Genomic DNA, 26,845 nt, shown 5'->3' with positions numbered 1-26,845 from the left:
GACAGGCTGTATATTGTCACCCTGTTTTTTTAACTTATATGCAGAGTACATCATGAGAAACGCTGGACTGGAAGAAGCACAAGCTGGAATCAAGATTGCCGGGAGAAATATCAATAACCTCAGATATGCAGATGACACCACCCTTATGGCAGAAAGTGAAGAGGAACTCAAAAGCCTCTTGATGAAAGTGAAAGAGGAGAGTGAAAAAGTTGGCTTAAAGCTCAACATTCCAAAAACAAAGATCATGGCATCTGGTCCCATCACTTCATGGGAAATAAAAAACGCAGACGATGCTTATTAAGTATTCATGAGTGTGCTGTCTTAAGTCCATCTTGAATCATGATTAACAACTCTGGATTCCCTTTTATGGGCAGTTTGCTAAGCCCTCACCTCAACCATTTCCCTTATCAGGCTATGATAATCCTGGGTTACAATAGGCACATACCCAACTTCCAGAGGGCTTCCATTGTGGCTCAGCTGGTAAAGAATACACCTGCAATGTGGGAGACCTGGGTTCAATTCCTGGGTTGGAAGATCCCCTGGGGAAAGGAAGGGCTACCCCCTCTAGTATTCTGGCCTGGAGAATTCCATGGACTATATCGTCCATGGACTCACAAGTAGTCGGACACGACTGAGTGACTTTCACTTTCACAACTTCCAGAAACCCCCCAGATACATAGTCCCTTCTTTCCAGTGCCTGTGGAACTACTCCAGAGACCAGTCCTCAGGAAGCCCAGGAAACCTAGCCAACTCCACCCCACTCTGCTTGACATTTGTAAACTGCCCGCTACAGTTCAAGCTCACTATTACCCTGTGTCAGGTTTAGCCTCCTGTTGGGGAGGTTTCTCTTATTTGGAGCTTTGAGTAATGGAGTTCTGCCTCTCATCTAATGAGTGACTTTATGTTGTGTCCCACCATCCAAGAAAGCCTTAATCATACCTAAGATCATATAATTATGACAGAAAAGCCTGGTAGGAAACACTTTAATCAAAATAAAAGTATCATCTATAAATGGACAGTGTGAAATTCTGGGCCATGGATGGGCTGCAGTGAGAAGAACACAGTATCATTTTGTCGATATTCCTGACAAAGGTTCATAATCTGACTCTTGAGAGAACATCACACAGACGCAGCTGTGGGCCATTCTAGGGAATAACCAGGTAATCAAGGTCATGAAAGGCATCAATTGTCCCCAAACCATCATAGCGTTTTCATGTACCAAAGGAATATTGGTCCAATCTACTCAGCAGGAACCTGAGGGAGATGGTAGTGCCTACCATGCCCTCTTGGCTAGGCACACACTTGGCACACACAGCATCCTTATTTGCCCATGGACTGGTATCAATACCACATATATATGCCCCTTCCTAACCTATTTTCTCTCCAGTCATGTTTTTCACTATTTCTGAACCCTTTGGTCTGTAACCTCATATTGGACCTTGATTTCTGATTTTCTGAGTATGAACCTAAGCTTGATGCACCGTTTTGTATTCTTGAGCATCCTAGCACACTGTGCCCCAGGTGGGGTAAGCAAAACTCCAGTGTGTGGCCTGATTCTTATTTGTGCCTAAGAGCCCAGCTATAGTCCCACCCCCAGAATAAGTGAGAGTCTGATACAGGTGTTTTCTGTGTCCCCTACTGGTTCAAATTGGATTTACTTTCGTACCACAATATTATAGTAATATTGATTTTCATAACTTAAAGAAAATATATAGAAAAACATGGTAACCTCCATCTACTTTGTCAAATGAAGCTTTAGAATCATAATTGGCAATTATTTTTTCCATATATGAAGTTCTGAATTCACTAGTAAGTGATCTATCTAAATTTTACCTTAACAGTAGATATAATTTTCATTTGAATACATAGTAGAGCTTCTGAATTATAATTTTACTTAAAAATATGATGAACACAAATCAACTTTAAGGTAGTTTCAACCATGATTTGTTGGCTCAAAGTATAATTGAGGATTTTACAAAACAGCCTCATTTTTATATCTCTTTGTGTATGTCTCAAAGAACCAAATCAAGGAGTGGACAAATTTGTGCAAAAGAAGAGATATCCCCTGCTCTGAAGATTATTCCCTTATGAATATCCTGGGAGAAGCAGTGACAATTCGAGCCTGGAATATTGCTGGATTACCTTCTGACTCATTTTCTATTGATAATGGGATTATCATAATGTAAGGAAATTTTTTTTTCTCACAAATGTTCTCTGTCAATCAATAGATTTGTTTATCTGTATACCTTTTTTTAATGCAGCTAGTAAACTTTTATAGTATTGAAAAAAATTGCTTAATAAATTAGTTTAAATATGGATGAGCACATCCTTCTCCAATTAATGTTGGAGCAGTTGAGTATTGGAGACAGTAGTAATTAAACTAAAAACCTCAGATGACTTTTGCTTAATTTTTAATCAATTTTTAGCAAATAGTGCAAAACCCTGCCATAAGTGAATGAAGTCCCAAATTTTTATTCTCATAGAACACAGGGTTTTGTTATTGTAGGTTAATGAAACATCCAGGGGTAAGTTTGTGGTGATGATGTCTTAGTCCCTGCTGGGTGTGGGACCACCTTAAGTGGTATGGATATATTTCTGGGTCCTGGACTGACTGGGGCTTTTCAAAAAGTGGTGCTATTCCTAGAATCTCCTGGTTAGTAGATAAAACCCATGGAGATGAGGTTGGGAGAATACTGGAGGCTCATCCGTCCTTGCCTTTCCTTGGGGTCTTGCCTTTCAGTAGCCAAGAACTTCACTCTGTCCTACTGTAAGGACAACTATTAATTGTGTTATTTTCAAGGTCACATTATGAAGGGTCTTCTATCACTGGGCCAGTCTTCTTGGAGGTTTTAGCATGTTAGGAATAGCACAAGTAAACCATCAGTAGCAAACATTCGGTTTTGTGTTACATGTTTTGATTAGTTGTTAGTTTACTACTGATAAAATACTTGATATGATATTACTTAAAGTAAAAATGGTTGAGGCATGTAAATGTTTAAAACAGAATTAGCCACCATGGGTAAAAACCAGTTATTATTAAGTTTTTATGAGTAATATTTATGAAAATTATTCTACAAATTAAAATTATAGTGAACAAATTTCTTAACTGTTCAGCAAATGATCCTGACGTATGGATTTTTATAGCATTTATTTACTGGATTATTGTAAAAGGACTAAACTTTCCCAGGAAATACTACTCAGCCACAAAAAAGATGAAATCCTGCCACTTGTAACAACATGGATGGACCTTGAGGGTATTATGCTAAGTGAAATAAGTCAGATGGAAAAAGACAAATACTGTATGTTTTCACTCCTATGTGAAATATTAAATAAGTAAGTAGATCAATAATAAACAAAACAAGCAAACACATGGATACAGAGAGCAAAGTGGTTACCAGAGAGGAAGGGGTGTGAGGGGAAGGTGAGATAGGTAAAGGGAATCAAAGGTTTGGTAGTGAATGGAAACTAATCTTTTGGTGGTGAGCATCCTGCAGAAGTCAAAATGTAATATTATACAAGTAACAATGATAATAAAATTTTATTTTAAAAATTTCGGTAGAAATATAAAGAAGTCTACCTTTTACCTTGTCCAGCTGGACCGATTATCTTCAGCCTCAATAATAGTCCAGTTGTTGTTGCTGCTGCTGCTGCTGTTTCCCTCTCAGAAAAAACCTTTGCTCTTCTCAAACGGTTGTGAAAATAATTGATAATGTCCCATGTAGTAGTAGTTATGCATTTATTATTTTGGTTTGTGATTTATATTCCTTTGTTCTACCTAGTAGGACATCTAAACCTATTCCTATAACTCTTATCTATTCAGTGGAGAATAATACACTTGTTAGTTTCCAGCAAATAACTACCCTTTCTTTTAGGTCCAGTCATATTTCAATAATACTGGAACTGTTGATGAGTATTTCCACTTTTAAGATTCCAAATCTTTCAGTGATTATTTTTCAAGATGAACTCCCATTTCAGGAAGTAGAAAAATAGTTTTAATGAGCCATAACCCCTACGTGTTTGCTATTTGTTTGTAAAAGTGTTGTATTCTTAGCAAGAAGTAATGGTAGAAACCTTACTAAGAAGGAAATAGTAACATTTTTCATTCTTGGTTTTTTTTGTCAATGATTTTGGTAATCTTTTACTGAGAGGTTTCAGGAAATAGGTTAAGGTGATCATTTTGAGGGTCTCCCAAGTGACTCAACGGTAAAGAATCCATCTGCCAGTGTAGGAGATACAGGTTTTTATCCCTGACTGGGAAGATTTCCTGTAGTAGGAAATGACAATAGGCTCCAGGATTCTTGCCTGGAAAATGTCTTGGACAAAAGAGCCTGGCGGGCTACAGCCCAAAAAGGGTCACAAAGATTCAGACACAACTGAGGGAGTGAGTGCGCATGCTTGATCATTTTGAAGTGTCAGATAAGTGTTCCTTGTCAGTGTCTTCTTCCTTCCCCAGAGATACTTACTTGATAATAGTATCTAATACAGAGCACTTACTAAAGACCTGATTTTGTGTTAGATACTTTTCACATACTATCTCAGCTGAAGGAGGAGTCAATAATTTAGGAAACTGGAAGAATATATAAAATTTGGACAAGTTAGAACATACTTAACTTTTAGAGGTACTGACACTTGAAGGTCCTTGGCTGATCAGAATTTCAAGGACTAGTGATAACACTGAATGTAATTGGATAATATCTGAATGTTTCACAGGGAAAGTATTGGGATTATTTAGCAGTTTGGTGAGTAGGTCATACCTATATCCAATATAACTCTGCTTCTAAAAAATGTCTTTAAGTTTTAATTTCTACAGGAGTCAGATAAATTAGGTTTATTTCAGCAGCAATAATAACTGAGAAGAACACCCACCTTTATTTGTCTGTTTTGATCTAATTTTGTGTATGTATGTGTGTGTGTGTAAAGAGGAAAACAGCAAAATCCTTTGAAATGCACCACTGCTATATATCTAAATTCCTTCCTTCCATGCAGACTACGTATATCATCATGTTGTTCAGTCACTAAGTCGTGTCTTGACTGTTTGTGACCCCATGGACTGCAGCATGCCAGGCTTCCCTGTCCTTCACTATCTCTCAGAGTTTTCTCAAACTCATGTCCATTGAGTTGATGATGCCATCCAACCATGGTGTGGTTGATATCATTGAAATTAGATGTAACAGATTATTATTTTTCTGTTTTTACATCTGATTTTTTGTTGCCCTCTTCCCCATTTCTTGTTATTTTAGAATATTTGAATGATCCACCATTTTTAGTATCCCATTTTAATTAATCAATTTTTAACTATAATACTTTGCATTATTTTTCAGTACAAATTTTCACAATCTATCTAGAGATGTTATACCATTTCAGTTAAAACGTAGAAGCCTTGTAACTGTACAAGTCCCCTCCACCCTCCCCTGATTATGCTATTGTAGTCATAAGTATTGGAGAAGGCAATGGCACCCCACTCCAGTACTTTTGCCTGGAAAATCCCATGGATGGAGGAGCCTGGTAGGCTGCAGTCCACGGGTCGCTAGAGTCGGACACGACTGAGCGACTTCACTTTCACTTTTCACTTTCATGCATTGGAGAAGGAAATGGCAACCCACTCCAGTGTTCTTGCCTGGAGAATCCCAGGGACGGGGAAGCCTGGTGTGCTGTCGTCTCTGGGGTCGCACAGAATCAGACACGACTGAAGCAACTTAGTAGCAGTCATATGTGTTACATGCATTGAAACTCTGCCCGTCCACACACACTCAGTGTTTTGCCTCAGTATTCATATACATTTGAAAGAACTTAAGAGGGGGAAATAGCCTGTTCTATTTACCATTTTTGCTCCTCATTTATTTCTAAAGTTCACTGTAGCATCATTTCGCCTAAGGGTGAAGAACTTTAGCATTAGCATCTGTTTAGAGTAGATCTGCTGGCCCATAATTTTGAGAACATCTTCATTTTGCCTTTATTCTTAAAGGATATTTTCGGTGGACATGGAATGCTGGGTTGACCGTTCTTTTCTTTCAACACTTTAAATATGTTTTACTGTGTTCTTGTTCCATGATTTCTGATATAAAATCTGCAGTCTTTTGAATAATTGACATCTAAATGTAATATATCATTACTCTCTGATGCTTTAAAAATATATTTTTTTCAAATCTTTGGTTCTCAGCAGTTTGATTATAATGAGGCTGGGTGTGGGTGGGGGTTTTTTGGTTTTTTAGTTTCTCCTTTTCAGAATTGAGTTTTGTGAAGCTGTGAATTTACGTGTTTCACTGAATTTAGGCAAGTTTCAACAGTTTTTTAAAATATGTTTTCCACACCAATCTGTTTCTTCTTTCTAGCCCAAATGACATGAACATTAAACCTTTTAATATTTTCTCACAAGTCTTTGAGACTCTATTTCCTTTTTTACTATCCTTTTTATTATTCAAATAGGGTAATTTTTATTCATAAGTCATCAAGTTCACTGATTGTCTACTATTGAGTTCTTACAGTGAAATTTTTATTTCAGATATTTTCCTTTTCAGTTCTAAAATTTTCATTTGATCTTGTCATACTTTCTATTTATCTGCTAGAATACCTCTTTCCATTTGTTTTTTTTTTTTTTTTTTAAAAGTACTCACCTTTACCAAATGAAGTGTTGTTATAATAACTGCTTTAAAGGGTTCTTTTTTGAAGTCAAATTTATCGTTGCTTTCCTTTATTCCTTTTTTTTAATATAAATTTATTTATTTTAACTGGAGGCTAGTTACTTTACAATATTGTATTGGTTTTGCCATACATCAACATGAATCTGCACGGGTGTTTGAGTATTAGTCACATTCTGGTGCTTTGTATATTGAGTAATTTTGGATTGAATCCTGTAATAGCAGCATGAACAGGTTATGACACCCCTCAGACTCTAGGCACAACAGAGGTCCCCTTTTCCAGCTCTTCTATCCAGAGAGAGAGATTTTCACTCAGTGTTTTAGGTGACTGCGTCACGAGCGCTCTGCTGTGGTAATGCTGTAATGTGGCAGGGCTGACCTGCGGGCAGGGGAGAGAGAACAGAGAGATCCCCTCAGTGCTCTCTGGCTCACACGTGATTATTTTCTCAGTCTTCTGTTTTGAGTTTCTGCTACCTGTGCCTGCTGCACGGATCCCTGCATTAGGCCTATTCTCAGATCAAAACCAGAAGACAGAAAACACACACATGCACGCACACATGTACAAGAAGGTCACCACTCCCTTATCCGTCATTCCTCAAGCTTTAACTTTTCTTCCGTTCACTTCTTATTACTTACTTTTTAGAATCTGCAAATAGTTGATTTTTGTATTTTGTCCTACTGTCTTCAGTGTAATCAGTGACAGATATAGGCTTTAATGAACTTCACCAGGTTTGGTCAACATCAGAAGTCCTTTCTTCTGATTTTGAGATGGTGTTCTTTGGACCAGTATTCTTCATTCAGGTGTAATCTCTTATAAACTGTTCATTTTTAGAATGTGTTAACTTGTATGGTCTTTATCAGATTTTTTTGTTTTTTTGGCTATTGCCACTTCAGTGGATTATCACATGCAAATTTTATTTGATTTAGGGAAAGAGGATAAAAAAGAGTCAGCATGGTTCCTCCCTCAAGATATATAATTTAGCTGAATGATGCAGCTAATAAATTATAGAATTACCATAATAAAATATCATTATAGGGAAGTACATAAATATAATATGGATGAATGGCTAAAGAAGTTGCATGACAAAAGATATCAAGACAGGCTTTGTGGACTGATAGCATTTGAGTTTGCCATGAAATGTAGGTAGTACTTGAACATGAGAGGATGGGAAAAGGTACATTTTGGACAAAGAAACAGCATGAACATGGTATTGTACCTATGTGGAAGCAACAGAAGGAAGAGTGAGTCATTTTAGTTTCTTTAGGGAAGCATAAATGCTGTCTAACGCTCACATAATCCTCCAACCTTAAATATATTTCTGAAGTGTGTAACAGAATGAACTCTTAGATGTAAGTTTTGTTTCTAATTTCCCTCTCACTTCCTTTAGTTTCTTATGGATAGGATCCCCTTTTTATTAGTTTGTTGCATCTAAGATATTGCACTATTCTTTTGGTCTCATTTCTTCCTCAATGTAATTAATATTATAACATGAGTTCTGTCCCCTCACCCACTATGAAACCATATCTTGAAGATATAATCCACTGTGTTATTATATCTGGAGATAGGGCCTTCAAGGTGATAGTTAAGGTTAAATAAGGTCATAAGTGCAGAACCCTTTTCCAGTGAGAATGGTGTCCTCCTAAGAAGAAGGAGAGATACCGTGGACATACGTGCAGAGCAAAGGCCACCTGAGACACAGCAAGAGGTCTGTGTTTTCTGCAAACCAAGGACAGAGACCTCTGCTAGCACCTTGATCTTGAGCTTCCAGCCTCCAGAGATGTTAGAAACTAAGTTTCTGTTAAGACAGTCTGTGGCAGTTTGTTATGGCTGCCCAGGTGGATTAATACATTATATAATGCTAATATTGGAGAACTGTGGTTACTTCCATTTGGGACAAATTATCCAATGAAATTCTAAGTTTGTATTATAATGAGATGGAAAGGAATATATTATTCTGATTCACCCCAAGCTTTTTTTTTCTTTTGTCCCAGTCACCTTTTATTTCCTCCTCCTGCTCTTCTGATGCTCTGCATGAATTTGCTATGCTGACTTATGGAAGAGTACTCTTCCCTAAAGAGTATCTTTAGGGAAACTGGCCAAAATGACAACTTGTGTTTATTGAAACTTCTAAGAAAAAGAAAAAGAATGGTTATCTTAATGCTGTTTACGTTTCACAGAAAGCTATGTGGTTGGATACTATGTCCAGATGGCTGAAACTGGTTAACTCTTTGTGACCCAACAACACCCTGAACTGTAAACTGGGTGCCTTGTGGTGGTTCGCTGCTCTTGTTCTTATCCCAAAAAAGGAGATATGAGTGAGAATAAAGCAATAAGTATGAGCTCTCTCATGGGGCAAACCTTGACTTTCATAGAATATATTTCAGTCAATAAGAAGCTCACACTCTCTGGGCAAGTATGTAGTGAACTATTGGATTGGCAAAAAAAAAAAAATCACTTGAGTTTTTCCATAAGATCTTATGAAAAACTCGAATGAACTTTTGACCAACCCAATATAAATGTGACATTAAGTTTACAAGTGCTGGAAGTTACTGGGTCAACAACTGTATTAACACTTAAGGGTTGATTGTCATTATGAAGATTAGATGATACAAAATTTTGCTTCACATATTTTTTTTTTAGATCATTATATCTTTAATGGTCTAAATTTCAAAGAGATATGATGTCCCCATCTTTTCTCTTTCCCTCTTGTACAAATGATAGCAGATAGAAGATGAAGAAATGAAGTGGCTTGCCCAAGGTCACAGGACTGATAAACAACAGGGCCTAGTGAAGAATTGGAGTTTCCTGATTTCTGGTACTCTTGACGGTTATCATTGTGATTTAAGTAGCAAGAACAGCAAACATTTTCAAAAATATCCTTTAACATTTAAGAAATTGTAATTTTCCAAAAGGAGTAAAAGAACTTGTGTTAAGTTTGCCAGATGGCTTTTATAGTTGTCATTCTAGTAGCCTGTTCAATTTAAATGTCTCTGCTTCAAGAACCACAGTTTCTCAAAACAAGTTACAAAATAAAATAACACTGTAAAGTATAAACTGTAAGAAAGTGATACATGCATCTTTAAATAGAGACAAATTGTGACTTGACCAGCATTGTCTTCCTTTCCCTTTCAGGAATGCAAGAAGGTGGCCTCTGATGATAGATCCTCAAGGTCAGGCTAATAAATGGATCAAGAACATGGAAAAAACCAATAGTCTTCACCTAATTAAATTAAGTGACCCTGACTATGTCAGAACTTTGGAAAACTGCATCCAATTTGGTACCCCTGGTATGTAGTTGAACAATAAGCATGAATTACAGAAATATCTGGAAAGGGCACTGCTGCTAAGTCGCTTCAGTTGTGTCCGGCTCTGTGCGACCCCAGAGACGGCAGCCCACCAGGCTTCCCCGTCCCTGGGATTCTCCAGGCAAGAACACTGGAGTGGTTTGCCATTTTCTTCTCCAATGCATGAAAGTGAAAAGTGAAAGTGAAGTCGCTCAGTCGTGTCCGACTCTAGCGACCCCATGGACTGCAGCCCACCAGGCTCCTCTGTCCATGGGATTTTCCAGGCAAAAGTACTGGAGTGGGATGCCATTGCCTTCTCCAGGAAAGGGCACAGTTAAACCCAAAATGGCATAGGGGTTTTTTTTTAAGGTATTTGAATCAGGTTCATCTTAAATGATTACTTTGTTAATATCTTTCATTATTTATTGATAATGAATCAAGTGAGAACTTTAGAGATTATAGCTCTAACAAGTTAGGATGCTTTTCTTTTCTCAAGATTCATTTGGGATGCGTCTTCTAATTTAAATTAGCTGATTTCTAGTATAGCTAATTTAGCTGTTGTAATTTTTGTCTGTTGTTTGCCCTTCCTTAGTTCTCATGATAGCTCTACTTCTACAACGAAAAGGGCCACTTGATATGCCAAAAATATTTTAACACATTAGTCCAAATATTTCTTTATTCTTCTCTCTACTTATCCTACAAAAGTGGCAGAGAAGTGGGTATGCATTTTATGTGTCTGACTTGTCATTTATAATGGAGAAATTAAAAACATGCCAAGAATTTTTCAATGAAATTCTAAACACAGGCCACACTTGTCTATGTAAACCAAAGTACTTATGATTTGAGTACGTTGGGGTTATTAGTCACATTTTGAATCCATATTGTCTATCAAATTTTGACTATTTACTTGACCAAGTAAATTGTCAACATTAGGAAAAGACAACATGTTTAGCCCTAGGACAAGTTAAGCAAATCCCAGTTGTAATAGAACCAGTGACAGACGGAAAGAATAAAAACAGATATACCAAATAGACTTACTGACAGTTTATTTTTGCATTATATTAATTTATTTTTGCAATATATTAATTGCAATTTTAGGCTTGGTTTGGATAAGAATGAGATGAAAAAATCTAAGTCTACCTATAAAATGTTGTGTTTATATATATGGACACACACAAACACTTACACAAGTAGTATTTCATTCATCTGACTGGTGTTCTTATAGTATAATGAAATGGAGTTACCAAAAAAGAGACAACCTGATCTCTGTATCAGATATTTTGCTTGTTTAATGGGCAGGATCAGACAATATATCTGTTATAAAAGTATAAATTGAGCATACTTCACTAACCCTTGTTAGGACCATTGTGCACTGGCTCTGGAATCAGAGTACCTGCCTCTTTTACTCAGAACTTGGTTCAGTCACCTTTCTGAGACTCAATTTCCCCATTTATATTTTGTGCAAGGAAGAAATGAGTTACTGTAATTTGGGTACTTATGACAGTGTCTGATAAAATCAACTTATATTAGTTTTTTTGTTTGGGATTTATTATGTGGTTTATGTATCAGTTCAGTTCATTTTAGTCCTTAGTCATGTCCAACTCTATGCGAGCCCATGGACTGCAGCACGCCAGGCTTCCCTGTCCTTCACCAACTTCTGAAGCTTGCTCAAACTCACATCCATCGAGTCCATGATACCATCCAACCATCTCATCCTCCGTTGTCTCCTCCTCCTGCCTTCAACGTTTCCCAGCTTCAGGGTCTTTTCCAGTGAGTTAGTTCTTTGCATCAGGCGGCCAGAGTATTGAAGTGGAGCTTCAGCTTCAGCATCAGTCCTTCCAATGCATATTCAGGACTGATTTCTTTTAGGATGGACTGGTTGGATCTCCTTGCAGTCCAAGGGATTCTCAAGAGTCTTCTCCAGTACCACAGTTCAAAAGCATCAATTCTTTGGTGCTCAGCCTTCTTTATGGTCCAACTCTCACATCCATACATGACTACTGGAAACACCATAGCTTTGACTAGATGGACCTTTGTTGGCAAAGTAACATCTCTGCTTTCTAATAGGTTTGTCATAGCTTTTCTTCCAAGGATCAAGTGTCTTTTAACCTCATGGATACAGTCACCAGCCGCACTGATTTTGGAGCCCAAGAAAATGAAGTTTGTCATTGTTTGCCCATCTATTTATCATAAAGTGATGGGACCAGATGCCATGATCTTAGTTTTTTGAGTGTTGAGTTTTAAGCCAACTTTTTCATATATTATCTCTTAATTACATTAAAATCATACATAGTTACATATAATATAGTTTGTATAATGAGAAAGGGCATACAGACAATTTGTCCACTGTTTCTTAAACTATGGGTCACAACTGTAGGAGAGAGAACCAACATAGTGGGTCAAGACCAGCATTTGTAAACGAAATGCAGTGGAGTAAAACATATTAAGCTATATAGCATAGAGTAAGCATTATTTCATGAAATTTTTAAAGTTTTATATGCACATGTGTATAGTAGATCAAGATTTAAAATGTATTTCTTACTTGGAGTTGTGACCACAAAAGTCTAAAATCTAATTGTAATCCTAATCCGTCAGTTCAGTCGTGTCTGACTCTTTGTGACCCCATGAATCGCAGCACACCAGGCCTCCCTGTCCATCACCAACTCCCGGAGTTCATTCAAACTCATGTCCATCGAGTCGGTGATGCCATCCAGCCATCTCATCCTCTGTCGTCCCCTTCTCCTCCTGCCCCCAATTCCTCCCAGCATCAGAGTCTTTTCCAATGAGTCAACTCTTTGCATAAGGTGGCCAAGGTACTGGAGTTTCAGCTTTAGCATCATTCCTTCCAAAGGAAGGAATGATCTCCTTTAGAATGGACTGGTTGGATCTCCTTGCAGTCCAAGGGACTCTCAACAGTCTTCTCCAACACCACAGTTCAAAAGCATCAATTCTTCGGCTCTCAGCTTTCTTCACAGACCAACTCTCACATTCATACATGACCACTAGAAAAATCATAGCCTTGACTAGACGGACCTTTGTTGGCAAAGTAATGTCTCTGCTTTTGAATATGCTATCTAGGTTGGTCATAACTTTCCTTCCAAAGAGTAAGCGTCTTTTAATTTCATGGCTGCAATCACCGTCTGCAATGATTTTGGAGCCCCCAAAAATAAAGTCTGACACTGTTTCCACTGTTTCCCCATTTATTTCCCATGAAGTGATGGAACCGGATGCCATGATATTAGTTTTCTGAATGTTGAGCTTTAAGCCAACACTTTCACTCTTCTTTTTCACTTTCATCAAGAGGCTTTTTAGTTCCTCTTCACTTTCTGCCATAAGGGTGGTGTCATCTGCATATCTGAGGTTATTGATGTTTCTCTCAGCAATCTTGATTCCAGCTTGTGCTTCTTTCAGCCCAGCGTTTCTCATGATGTACTCTGCATATAAGTTAAATAAGCAGGGTGACAATATACAGCCTTGACGTACTCCTTTTCCTATTTGGAACCAGTTTGTTGTTCCATGTCCAATTCTAACTGTTGCTTCCTGACCTGCATACAGATTTCTCAAGAGGCAGATCAGGTGGTCTGGTATTCCCATCTCCTTCAGAATTTTCCACAGTTTATTGTGATCCATACAGTCAAAGGCTTTGGCATAATCAATAAAGCAGAAACAGATGTTTTTCTGGAACTCTCTTGCTTTTTCCATGATCCAGCGGATGTTGGCAATTTGATCTCTGGTTCCTGTGCCTTTTCTAAATCCAGCTTGAACATCTGCCAGTTCATGGTTCACATATTGCTGAAGCCTGGCTTGGAGAATTTTGAGCATTATTTTACTAGCGTGTGAGATGAGTGCAATTGTGCAGTAGTTTGAGCATTCTTTGGCATTGCCTTTCTTTGGGATTGGAATGAAAACTGACCTTTTCCAGTCCTGTGGCCACTGCTGAGTTTTCCAAATTTGCTGGCATATTGAGTGCAGCACTTTCACAGCATCATCTTTCAGGATTTGAAATAGCTCAACTGGAATTCCATCACCTCCACTAGCTTTGTTCGTAGTGATGCTTTCTAAGGCCCACTTGACTTCACATTCCAGGATGTCTGGCTCTAGGTGAGTGATCATACCATCGTGATTATCTTAGTCATGAAGATCTTTTTTGTACAGTTCTTCTGTGTATTCTTGCCACCTCGTAATTCTAATAACCACTACATTTTATTAACAAGGTAAGTAAGATGACAGAGGATGTTAGTTATGTGGTTTAACTAAGACTGTGTCTTCAGGTAAGGGAAGTGTTAAAACTAGTCCCCAAATCTTCTGCCTTTGTCCAGTGCTTTCTGTGTCACTCACAGTTGCTTTAACCTACTTTTTGGAATGAAATACTTTAAAAATGGATGATGATTATTCACAATGCCTTCTACCATTAATCATCAGGGAGAAATGAAAAGTTTTAAATCTATTATAGAAAGAGAAACAGATGGCAGATTTTATAACTGTTTTTATATTTAGCCTTCAAGGAAAAGAATCAGTTACTATTATAATTTTAAAACAGAACCAACTAAAGATTCTTCCATTTAAGAAGTTCTCTTTAAGTTTTGACCTATTCCAGGAAAGTGACTTCTGATCCCCGCCAGGTGGGCTGGGTAGAGAAGGCAGAGGTTTTGCCTTCACCCACCTGCCTCTGCAGACCTCCCTTTTTTGTTGTTTATATTGAGCTTTAAGATAGAATCCTCTTTGAAAAAAGTATCCTGCTGCTTAAATAAAAAGTTTGAAAGCCAATGTTCTAGAAAATAAAGGTACATCTGTATTAGCTACACCAGTGGTCAAGGTGTGTGTAGAATGTTATTCATGTTAATATTCTGATAAGTTAACCAGTTCACACTTCAATAAAGCTGGAAAAATAAAAGAATACTTTTTAATTTTTTAAAAAAGAAATCAGTTTTAGAGGAGCTTTTAATGGCTTTGCATTAACTCTGTGAAAAAAATTCTTTGCATTTAGAGCAAAACTTATCGTTATTTGAGCCTTCCTTGGGCAGAACTACTTCTGGTTCAGTGTTTGTTTCATTTTCTCATTTCTTTGTTCATTCATTCATCTTACAAATATTTATTTTGCAGCTGGCATGTGCCACTGAAAACACAGCATGAAAATACAGACTTGGCCTCTGCTGTCTTTGAGCTTATTTGTTTAAAGAGAGATACAGAGATTATGCATGGGATGAGGGTTAGATGGGAATACATGGCAGCTGGCAGTACATGTAACAAATGACATATTTTCACATCTCTTAGCTTTCATCTGTACTCTTCCATAATTTTGGTGAATTCCTTCAAATTTAATATGCAGTTCAAACATCTCTTTCTATGACATCTCTCTCAAGCTGTTCAATCAAGTGCCAAGATTAAAACATTTGCAGATTTCTACAACTGACTTTAGTGTTTTGTATATAATTGTTTCTCAACACCAGCTCTTTGAGGGTAGTCAGTAAGTGCCCAGTAATTGCTTAATCAACTTTGAATGTAATATGCTGCACAGCTGAACACAGTATGCAACTTTTTTCCTACTAATTTGAAATCTCACATAGGATAATGTAGATAGTAGTATAGTGTTAGTAGCTCAGTCATGTCCAATTCTTTGCGACCCCATGGACTGTAGCTCGCCAGGCTCTTCTGTCCATGGGATTCTCCAGGCAAGAATACTGGAGTGGGTTGCCATTCCCTCCTTCAGGGGATCTATCCTGACCCAGGATTGAATCCAGGTCTCCCGCATTGCAGGCAGATTCTTTACCATCTGAGCCAGCAGGGAATACTATATTGTAGATAATTCATTAAAAAAAAAAAACACACACACACACACACACAAAAACGACGTCAGTTACAGTGGCTCAGTGGTAAAGAATCCGCCTGCAATGCGGTAGACTTGAGTTTGACCTGAGTCGGGAGGATCCCCAGGAGAAGGAAATGGCTGTCCATTCCAGTATTCTTGCCTGGAGAATCCCCATGGACAGAGGAGCCTGGCGGGCTACAGTCCATGGGGTCACAACCGAGTGACTTAGCACACTGCACATATGAAACAAAAACCTAGGATGACATTAACATGCAGAGTAAAGAAATAACAAAATTTCACACACAACAAAAGACTTGAGTAAGGCATTGTTTTTTCACTGATCAAATCATAGTCTCACCTTGTACCAAAATGTGCTTCAGATGAACTAAAGAGTTAAATATGAAAGACAAAAAGAGAAGACCTAAATGCTAAAATAAAACTTGAGGGAATAACAGTTGTCTTTGGAAAAGAACTTTCTAAGAAAATATTTTCTAAGAAAAACATTTTTTAAGGTAAAAAATAATAAATTTGACTCTACAAATTTATAATTTAAGCCAAGAAACATTATATAAAAAAAACTTAGAGAATATCAATCACAATTTATGGAATTTATTTGTATCCCAATTTAGCAATCCAACACTAATCAAAGTATTTTAAAACAATGGGTAAACATATCCCCTGACTTGATATTTGATGAAATTGTGAATTACTGATAATTTTTAAGATATATTAATTTTTAAATAAGAGTCCTTAACTTTCAGAGACACCTACTCAACTATTTGCAGATGAAGTTTTATGATGACTGGGATTTGTTTGTAAATAATCCGGAGTGAGATAAGGAATAGATGAAACGGGATTGGGTGACATTGGCAAGAGTATACCATCCTTTTTACCTCTGAAAAAAAGTTTGGAAATTTCTACAGCAAAAAGTTGACTTTTAAAAAGAAATATAAACAGATTTAAAACCAAGCAGAAAACTGGGGGTGATGTTTGCTACAAACAATATTAAAAAATACAAATCAAGTTTTAAAAGCTAGCACATTGTGACACTCGGTGCCCACTGTTCCCTGATAATCATTCTTGCCTCCTTACTATTAGCGTCTCCTGTGTTTACCTGGGCACGTTCCATTCAAAGTAAAGGAATAAATTTCCTAACTTCTGTGAATGTAAGTAGAAGTGCCATTTGTGATTCCCAGAAAATCCCTTAAATGATGCTTCTTTCTTTTCTGTTTCTTTCTTTTTTTTTTTTCTTTCTGATGGCTGCAATGTGCATTTTCTTTGAAAGACTAATTTGGACCAAAAGATAAAGCCATATGCCAAAAATGGTGAAGCAGCAAGATAGCAGGAACTTGGATCTCTGAGAGTTAAACCCACTGTGCTTTCAGTCCTGGACCGATTACCTCAGGCTCCCCTTTACATGAGAGATAAATTCCTTCTTGCTGTGTCACTAGTACTTGGGGTTTTTTAATCACTTGCAGCGAAACCTAATGGTGAAAACATGCCACACGACAGGAAAATAGGCAAATATTTTAGCATACAGTTTCTAGAAGAAAAAGTATAGTTAGGCAAAGAGCACCTAAAGCATCAAGCCCAAAATACACATTTTGATAGTATTTTTTACCTATCAAATTATAGAAGTCATGAATGTAGTTTTGAATGCTTGCAGTATCACATGGTGGTTAAGAGAGCTGTGTAAGGAGACAGATTGCTTGGTTCAAGTTCCTGCTTTTGTCATTCACTAGATGAAAACTTTATTACAGTCACCTTGCTTCAGGTTCCTCATCTGTAAAACTAGGGTAATAATATTTGATGCTTTTCAAAGTTGTGAGGATGACGAGAAAAGGCCAACATGATGCCTAGTGTTTGTGAGTACAGTGATATCGAATAAAACAGGTTTAAAAATAGAAGAGCTGCAATGAACATTGAGGTGGATATATCTTTTCAAATTTGCAGGATCATATGGCAACTCTATTTTTAATCGCTTGAGAACCTGCATACTGTTTGCCATAGTAGCCGCACAAATTTACATTCCCACCAACGGCAAAGGAGAGTTCCCTTTTCTCCACACTCTCTGCAGCGTTTGTTATTTGTGGACTTTTTAATGATGGTATGGCGCACTTCTTTATACTCAGAAGACAAAAATAGTTTTATGGGCAACCAGAAACAGCAGCAATTTAGAAGGCTGAAAGAATTTTGAGAGTTGGAAGTTTATAGTCACTATTTAAAATAACATGAAATCTTTTTCTGATTTTATTCCAGTGTTGCTGGAAAATGTGGGAGAAGAACTGGATCCGATCCTGGAACCTCTTCTACTAAAACAGACCTTTAAGCAGGGTGGAAGTACATGCATACGACTTGGGGACTCTACCATTGAATATTCACCAGACTTCCGCTTTTATATTACTACCAAGCTAAGAAATCCTCATTATCTTCCTGAAACTTCAGTAAAGGCCAGTATCTAAAATAAATGTTTCTTTACCAGCTTTTGCAAGTCTGTATTTTCCTCCTGAGCCATGAGGAAAACAGGTCTTTCTAAGTAAAATGGATTTTGTCCTTGTTTGGCATTTCCTGAAATTGCTATAATAATTTCCAAATGTTGCTTTTGTGTGTGCATGTCAATAATAAAGGAGCCTTCAGTATGCAGTGAAAAAAGACCATGATAATTTAATTTCTGCAATCAATATTATTCTTGGATTTTCACTGTTAAAAATAGATGACACACATGCACATTCTTTCTTTGCCATAAATGATAATATGCTAATTCTTAGAATGGGGATTCAGGAACAGAGCTTCATTCTTTCTCAGAATAAGGTTGCTTTTATCTGATTTTAAGGAACTTTTAAAATACTCAACATTCCTTTAAAAAGTAAAGTTAAAATTACAGTCAGTGACTAAAATGACTTGAGATGTTGAACTGTAACCAAGCTTCAGGAGCTTATTCCATTCATTATTCCCAGTTCCTAGCCCGGGTTGGCATTTGATGTTTGACACATTTTTGTAGAATGAATGAATGAGGGAGGGAAGGATAGTTTTCATTTATAGAAGCCCAGAGGAGAGGACGTTAAGAAATATTCAGATTTTGAAAGAAACATATATAGAGATGAGATTTATTCAGAGAATTCAAACACTGTTCATTATTAGAAATATTTAAATTAACATAGGCATCTCTCTATAGAGCCAGAGAAAACACGAAGATGAAATAATTCATGCCCTCAAAGGTGAAAATACATGAAAGGTAAAAAGCTCTCAAGAGGCTTACACTGTAAATAATGTATATGTCAAGTGACATTTTTTATGACTAAAAAGGCATAGAGCGACTCAGAGTTGGGGACACACTTTAGACTGGACGTTCAGGGAAGCCAGGAAGACTGGGGGAAGGTGGAGTGACCCTTGAGCTTAGTTTTTAAAACACAATGTTAAAATATGAAAATTCTTAGCCACTGTTTTTATTATTAAAATAAATATGTTATCCAAACACTTAAAAATTGTGTTAAGTACTACTAGGAGAGGCAACATCTGCTAGTAGTGAAGAGCACGGATTCTGGAGTTAGACCTCCTTGATTCAAATCTCGGCTCTGTCACCTACCAGTGGTGTGGCTTTGGCTATGTCGTTTAACCTCTCTGTGCCTCAGTTTCCTCATCTATAAAATGGGAATAATTAGTGTCTAGCTCATAGAGTGATGTGAAGACTAAATAATCTATGTAAAATGCTTATAATAAGACCCACTAATAGTAGTATGATTGTTAACTATTAGAATTATTATTTAACTTTCAGTGGACAAGAATGACTCATAAAAGAAAATAAAATCCTGAAGCTGCATTACCAAAAAGCTTTTTTAATAAATCACATGGAATATCTTTTTTTACTTTTCAGTAAAATTTATGAAAAGATCACAGATAACATAAATAACAATTTATGTACAGTAATAACTAGTTATAGTTGAAGTCATAAACCACTGTGGATAGGGAACTATTTTATGATTGAAATCCTTGAGATCCCTAGAGTGTCTTATTGCTTCATTATTTTTAATTGCTGGGATTGATTAAAGAGGGATTAGAAAACATAGTGAGGCAGTTACTTGCTTTCATTTACAAATTAAAATACTTCCTCTTGATCTTATTTTTAGGATCTTTTATGTACCTTTTGCTTTCAAAAGTACCCAGGGGATGATACTGTGCTGCTATAATTCATTTGAATCTAAATGAAAATGAAATTTGAAGCCATATTTGTATGGTTTTAAATGTTTGTTAGCAAAATGGCTAGATTTGCAAAATCTTGATGTCAAAAGATCTAACATGAATGGGATATGAATGAATACCTCCTTGTGTCTGAGGTAAAAGTTGTCAAACAGACATTTCTCTGAGCACTGTGACACTGGTTTGGGGATTGAAACGAATGTAATCTGTATACTTGGTTTCTCAGCCTAACAGGGAAAATATCTTAGAAACATTAATGGTAATTTTTCCATGACTAAATTCTGAAGCAGTAGAGAGTTGCATGACAACATTTAATCATTTTTAATCGCTCAATTTAAAGGAGTGTTGCTTATTACTCCATATAAATGTATGATTACAAGTGCCTATGTAATCACACTTAGTGGAATCCAAGGCCTGCCATGGGGCAAGCTGGGGGAGAGGTTTAATTGGAAGACAGTACCGTGGAGAAGGTGCCTGGTTGTGTGTGGAGGAGGGTGTCACCCTCACAGGGGTACATCAAGGAGCTGTTTTACACTTCCTGCTCGCAGGTAGGAAATTTCTCACAAAAACAGAATTACTCTGTCTCCAAAGAGGAAATAATTCTCTTACAAGGAAGGTGGGAAAACACAAGTTCTCCCAGCTCAGCAGTCAGGGCTGAAGCATATGCAGATGGTTTATAGTCTGCGTGTCTGAGATTTCACAGTCAGTTCAAGGTAGGTACATTGAAAGGCATGTGAAAGGGAGAAGTGGAAAGTGATGCTCAGGACACAGGTGCAGACCTTAATTCAAGACGTGAAGGCAGAAGACTGCACAATAGATGCTTAAAAAAGCAGGGGAACAAGGGAGGTCAAATTAAGCCAAGATCAGGTGTTTATTGGTTTATGGATCCATTGGTGACCAGAGCTAGAAAGTTGCTATAATTTATTGCTGTGAGTATTGATGGGTATGTCGAGGCAGGAATGAGAGCAGATTGTAGAGGGCTAAGGAATGAAGTGAGGCAGAAACAAAAGAATATACAAATAACATTTTCAGTTATGCATTTAATAGTTACGAAGGCACAAAGAGAGATCCTTCAAGAGCTGAAGGAGATTGTGTGGATGATTTGTTTTTTGCTTTTTACAAAGAGAGACCTAAGCATGATTACTTTCCCACTTATAGGAAAGACTCAGGAGAGAGGTAACTTTAAGACTCAGGCAGCAGAGACCTGTGTGTAAGAGCCATTAAATGCTGAGATGAAGCAGGGTTAGTGGACTGCATCTTGAGGGATGCTGGTGAACTGTGTATTCCTTTGTTCGTAACAGTGGCTGAGTATCATATTGTAACATGATACAATATAATGTGCTATATTGTGATATGATTATATTATAGTATGTTGTGGTTGCTGTTGTTGTTTAGTCACTAAGTTGTGTCCAACACTTTGTGACCCCATGCACTGTAGCCTGCCAGACTCCTTCATCCACGGGATTTCGCAGGCAAGAATACTGGAGTGAGTTGCCATTTCTTTCTTCAGAGGATCTTCCAGACCCATGGATTGAACCCTGGTCTCCTGCTTGACAGGCAGTTCTTTTCCCGTGAGCCACCTGGGAAGCCCCTAGGTTTTTCTGAAACATCTTAAGGAAAAATCCAAACGAACTTTTTGGCAAACCTAATATATACTCATGACAAGTCATCACTGTGTTCTTTTTTCTCTTATATCTGTTTGTTTCTCTTATCTCCTCTGCTTTTGGACACCACAAGGCTCCTTAAAACATAAATCAGCTGGTCCAGCCAATATGTAGGTTGGCCTGCAGCCTGATTCTGACTGATTTTAGGATTAATGGGTTGTCAGAAGTTGGACGAATTTGAAATAACAATTAACTGATCACCAAACACAACTCTCTGAAGTATTACATTTATGACCATGAGAAACTTTTGCAGGTTTTTAATTCAACAATCCAGTTTGCCTATATCCTTAATCACAGTCTCCACAAATTTACCTTTCATATATACTGTGCTCAGTCACTCAGTCATGTCTGACTCTGTGCAACCCTATGGGCTGTAGCTCACCAGGCTCCTCTGTCCATGGGATTTTTCAGGCAAGCATACTGTAGTGGATTGCCATTTCTTCCTCCAGGGGATCTTCCCAACCCAGGAATTAAACCCACATCTCCTGCGTTGCAGGTGAATTCTTTAGTGCTGAACCATCATGGAAGCTCCTTCATGTATACTACTATGATATTAGAGTCAACTTTAAGATTAGAATTTGAAGCATATAAGCAGAGGCTTTCTCAACAGAAATATTGATGCAATTGTTGTTTACTCTCATTTACAGGTGACACTGTTAAACTTCATGATCACTTCTGAGGGGATGCAGGATCAGCTTTTGGGAATTGTGGTAGCACGAGAAAGGCCAGATCTTGAAGAAGAAAAGCAAGCCTTAATATTACAAGGAGCTGAAAACAAAAGGTTTTATATATTATAAAATACAGAATTATTCTTAACTTGTTTCAAGATCACTTAGAATCAATTAAAGTACATATTAAAGATCTACGTTGTTAAATTTAATAAGTGCATTGAATGAAAAGACTTGAGTGGAAAATAAAAGGTATTACAGTCTGTATGTTAATTTGGAAAATTGCATTGCAGAGTATATTTTTACATACAAGTTCTCAGGCACTGAAAGGATTAGAAGACCTGCCGCAAGTCAAGGCAATGTATTTTCAACTATTCCACGAAGTTTTACCACAGAACTTTTAGTATTCATTATGTAGCTGAGGATATGTGTTTTTACTGGAGCATAGTCTGAATGAATATGTTGCATATCACTTTCTGCTTGTTCTATCTATATCATAGGTAGAAAGGGTAATGCCCTATAAGTCATGAAAAATTTCAGAAAATAAATGGAGTGATACTTTCTATTCAATTGGGAGCTGAGCTACTTGATGGCGGAGTAGATGGCTTACTATCTCTCTCTAGTTACCACATAAATGATCATTAGAAAGAGAAGTGGAGCAGAAAGGCCTGTCTTTTTGACATTTTGCAAGATAAGAAATTAATTATATGGCATCACCATTCCGGATATTTGTCACAATGTGATGTATTTCTTTAGATTACATGCTCTCTGTTTCTTATAAAAGAATATATACATGAAGTGATTTTTAATGATTTCTTCTTCTGAGAAATATTTTTTTTTATTCCAGGCAGTTAAAAGAAATAGAAGACAAGATTTTAGAAGTTCTTTCATCTTCGGAAGGCAATATATTAGAAGATGAAACTGCCATTAAGATATTATCTTCCTCCAAGGCTTTGGCTAATGAGATTTCTCAAAAGCAGGAAGTAGCCGAAGAGACAGAGAAGAAGATTGACAGCACCCGCCTGGGCTATCGACCTATTGCCGTTCATTCCACCATCCTGTTTTTTTCTATTGCTGATTTAGCAAACATCGAGCCCATGTACCAATACTCACTGACCTGGTTTATTAACCTTTTCATCCTGTCTATTGAAAATTCAGAGAAGTCAGAAATTTTGTCAAAAAGGTACGTAAAAGCAATACTAATTAATACAAATAATAACTAATGCATGAAATGTAGTAATTGGTGGCCTTCACTGTTGTTTCAGCATGGTGTTCACCTTACAACCATATAGCTAGAATGCACTTGATTAATCATTGAAACAGAAATAAATTTGAGGGTGAGACATTGAACAGATGTGTCCAAATTCAGTCTGCCAGGAAATTGTTTACAGAGATATGGGATTATAATGTAATACTGAAAAGAGGAAGCGTTATTCATCATTTGCAAAATGTGTTTATGATTGGAGGTATGGAAAGAGGAAGTAATATCCCTTAAGGATACAATTCTTACTTTCTGTGAGCTTGCATTCCAGAAGTTACAAATTCACATTTTAATATACACATATATAAAACTGACAGATAAAAAAGTTTTAAAAAAAACCGTCTGCTGTGATTGTGATATTTGTTTTCATAAATACCTATTTTTCTGTTGGCTATTGAAATAAGTAATGGAATAGTCTATGAGAGAATAAAAATTTCATTTTTTTTGTTATCAGTGAGATAAACTTTAGCTCAGTTAAAACATGTTTTTAATAGAGTCTAACATTAAATTATTTCTTGAACAAGATAATAATTACAATCTTTGCCCTTTATAACTTTATTGATCAACACAGAGCTAGATACTTCAGTTTTCTAGCTGTTCATACTCACAAAGGAAAGTCAATTTACTAATATCATTCACATTTAAGAATTACCTTTTAGAAGTCCAAAATGCTCATCTCCTAAGTCTAAAGTGAATTCTTTCATTTATCATGGTAGAATTTTGCTAAATTTTAAATATTCTTAGACTGAGTAATCTTTGGTTAGTATCATTCATTATTTTACAAGCCTGTATAGGAGACTAATGAAGGTGTAACACTGATACTTGGCTTAGCAAACAACTTTTCAAATACCTGCCCATGAGAAAGAGAAGAAAGGGAGGAAGAGGATATCTTTGGGGAAGGAATGCACGATGGTAGAGTTTAAAAGTTTCTCTTTATATTATGAAATTTGAAAATATTTCTCTCAGTATCTGACATTTTCAAGATGCGCAAGGATTACTGAAATACAGAAAACAGAAATTTAAGTGACCTTTCTTATGAAAGTTCCCAGCCATTTACATTATGTTACTTACTTGAACAAGCATGTCTGGTTTTCACATTAGATTCTGAGTTCCCTGAGGCAATAATTTTTTTTTAATATTCCTAGAATCTAGAACTTATCACAGAGCTAATCACATAGAGTGACACAGTAAATGATGTTCTGTTTTTTATCACAGTTCTTAATTTCTATCTTGATTAAAACAAGACTACCAGAGTATTATCATTTTAATTAATTTAAAATCTGTTGGAGTCTAGAGAAAAACTGATTTTTCTCTTAAAGACCTATTTTGTATATAAGTTTTATAAATTTGGACAATTTTAGACTTTAAAAATAGTTACTGGTTTCTTTACTATCTCATTTATATGAAATTAGTATTTACTCACAGATATGATATCTCTTTCTTCATAATTATAATATAGCTCCTTACAATTTATAGAAAATCAAATTCTTTTACCCAGATGTAAGATTTGAATAAAGTCCAGAAAACAAAATGTGCCTTTTTCTTTTTAGTTAAAATCCTTTCATTTGGAAACAATGAAAATCATATTTATGACTACAGTGATCTTAAAAATATAATTCTGGAACCAAAGAGTAAATATTAAAAAGTACATTTGAAAACTTTGAAGTTATTACTATACATAGAGAAACATGCAGAAATCAGAAGCATTTGCAAAATAAAATTTTATGTGAGCACACCTGTGTAACTAACACCCAGGTCAAGACATAGGACATTATCAATGGCCCAGAAACCACTCCGTGTCCCCTTCTAGTCACTATAACCCACATCCCCCCAGGTAATCACTGTCCTGACTTTTCAATGCTAGAGATGAGTGTTGCCTAATTTAGAATGCTATTTAAATGGAATTACATGGTCTGTGCTCTTTTTTATCTGACATCTTGCACTTAACATTGTGTTTGTGAAATTTATATTTTTGCACAGTGCAAAGAAGTGGTTTATTCACTTTCATTGTTAAATGTGGGTGCATTCCCTATGATCCTATATTGTTGGGGAAGTGTAAAAGCAAATCTTCTCCCAATCCAGAAAATTTCTCCACAAAGTAGTTGAGAAAGAAAACAATTTTTTACTGATTAAGTATTAAATTAGAATGTGATCCGCAGCACCAGCAGCAGTTCACTAAGAGAGTACAAAGACAGAAATCTAACTTTCCCGACTTTAGCAAACTGGCTTCATCCAGAGGAAAAACAAATGTCTTATCTTTATGATAGGATGTAGTTTGGCAGCTTAGAGTCAGGTGCCCATGAAGTTAGCCTATGAAAATGGCTCTCAGATCTTTAGAAGGGACATTCCTGGGTCGTAAAGTTGACAAAAAGCCTACCTATATTTCAAAGAGAAGGTACTTATAATTTTAAACTTTCAAAAGTAAATGCTCTAAGGAAAAAGAGGAGAGGGAAATCTCGTCTTAACATTTTCAGTATAAAAAGATTGGGCCTCTTATTTTTATTTGTCCTTTCACTATACCACCAATTTTTCATTCCTTCTACTGCTGAGGACATTTGGGTAGCTTCCAGTTTGGAGCTGTTATGAATTTTTGCTGTCTTGTGCACTCTTGTATGTGGCTTTTGTATGTACATTTATCTGGTAAGTACATATCCAGGAGTGGAATTAATCATAACAGAGTATATATATGTTTCATTTTAATAAATATTGCCAAATAGAATTCCAAAATGGCTACCACAAGGGAGACTCTACTAGTAATCTTGTTTAATCTTCCTTTTTTTATTTTTAAGTAAAAAGTAGGAGGAAGCAAGATCTCATTCAGAAATTAGAGTTCTCATAGAAATCATTTTTTTATTTGTCAATCATTGATAAACATCAGATAATCTATTAAATGTGTACAATTTTTACTTATCAATCATACCTCAATAAAGCTGGACAAAAAAACATTAGATAACCTGTGGTCTCTGGGCAATGATTAGTTTATAGCTAAAACAAAAGCATAGGAAGGATATGACTATTAACAGTAGACTACTAAATTGTTGGAGAATCTTAATATTGGTCTAAAATTATTTCTAATTTTCTTTCATGAGAGATAAAAATATCTTTTTTTGTTTGTATTCTGATAGTTACTATTCATAATAATTATTATTTAATAATACCAAACATATGTTATAACTAAATATATAAATATTATGTATATACTATGAAATAACCATAATAATTGGAATCATCTGTCTTTATAAAATTTTAATGCATTCGAATTTATTATGGAAAATAAATAACTGTAGCAAAAAAATACAGAAACAAAAATCTAACTAGAATAT

General features: G+C 36.4%; 1 protein-coding gene across 1 annotated transcript in view; it reads left to right on the top strand.

Moving 5' to 3' along the window:
- Positions 1-26,845, top strand: part of DNAH7 (dynein, axonemal, heavy chain 7) — a 260,726-nt gene that overhangs the window by 179,622 nt on the left and 54,259 nt on the right. The window contains exons 48-52 of the mRNA XM_010860857.1: positions 2,019-2,182; positions 9,772-9,926; positions 17,992-18,182; positions 22,241-22,374; positions 23,109-23,444. Coding sequence (XP_010859159.1) covers positions 2,019-2,182; positions 9,772-9,926; positions 17,992-18,182; positions 22,241-22,374; positions 23,109-23,444 — 980 coding nt within the window. The remainder of the gene's footprint in view (positions 1-2,018; positions 2,183-9,771; positions 9,927-17,991; positions 18,183-22,240; positions 22,375-23,108; positions 23,445-26,845) is intronic.

The sequence above is a fragment of the Bison bison genome, unplaced genomic scaffold, assembly GCF_000754665.1.
Source record: "Bison bison bison isolate TAMUID 2011002044 unplaced genomic scaffold, Bison_UMD1.0 scf7180017864471, whole genome shotgun sequence".
Lineage (NCBI taxonomy): Eukaryota > Metazoa > Chordata > Mammalia > Artiodactyla > Bovidae > Bison > Bison bison.
The sequence above is the reverse complement of the archived record's forward strand: the minus strand, read 5'-3'. Positions and strand labels throughout refer to the sequence as shown.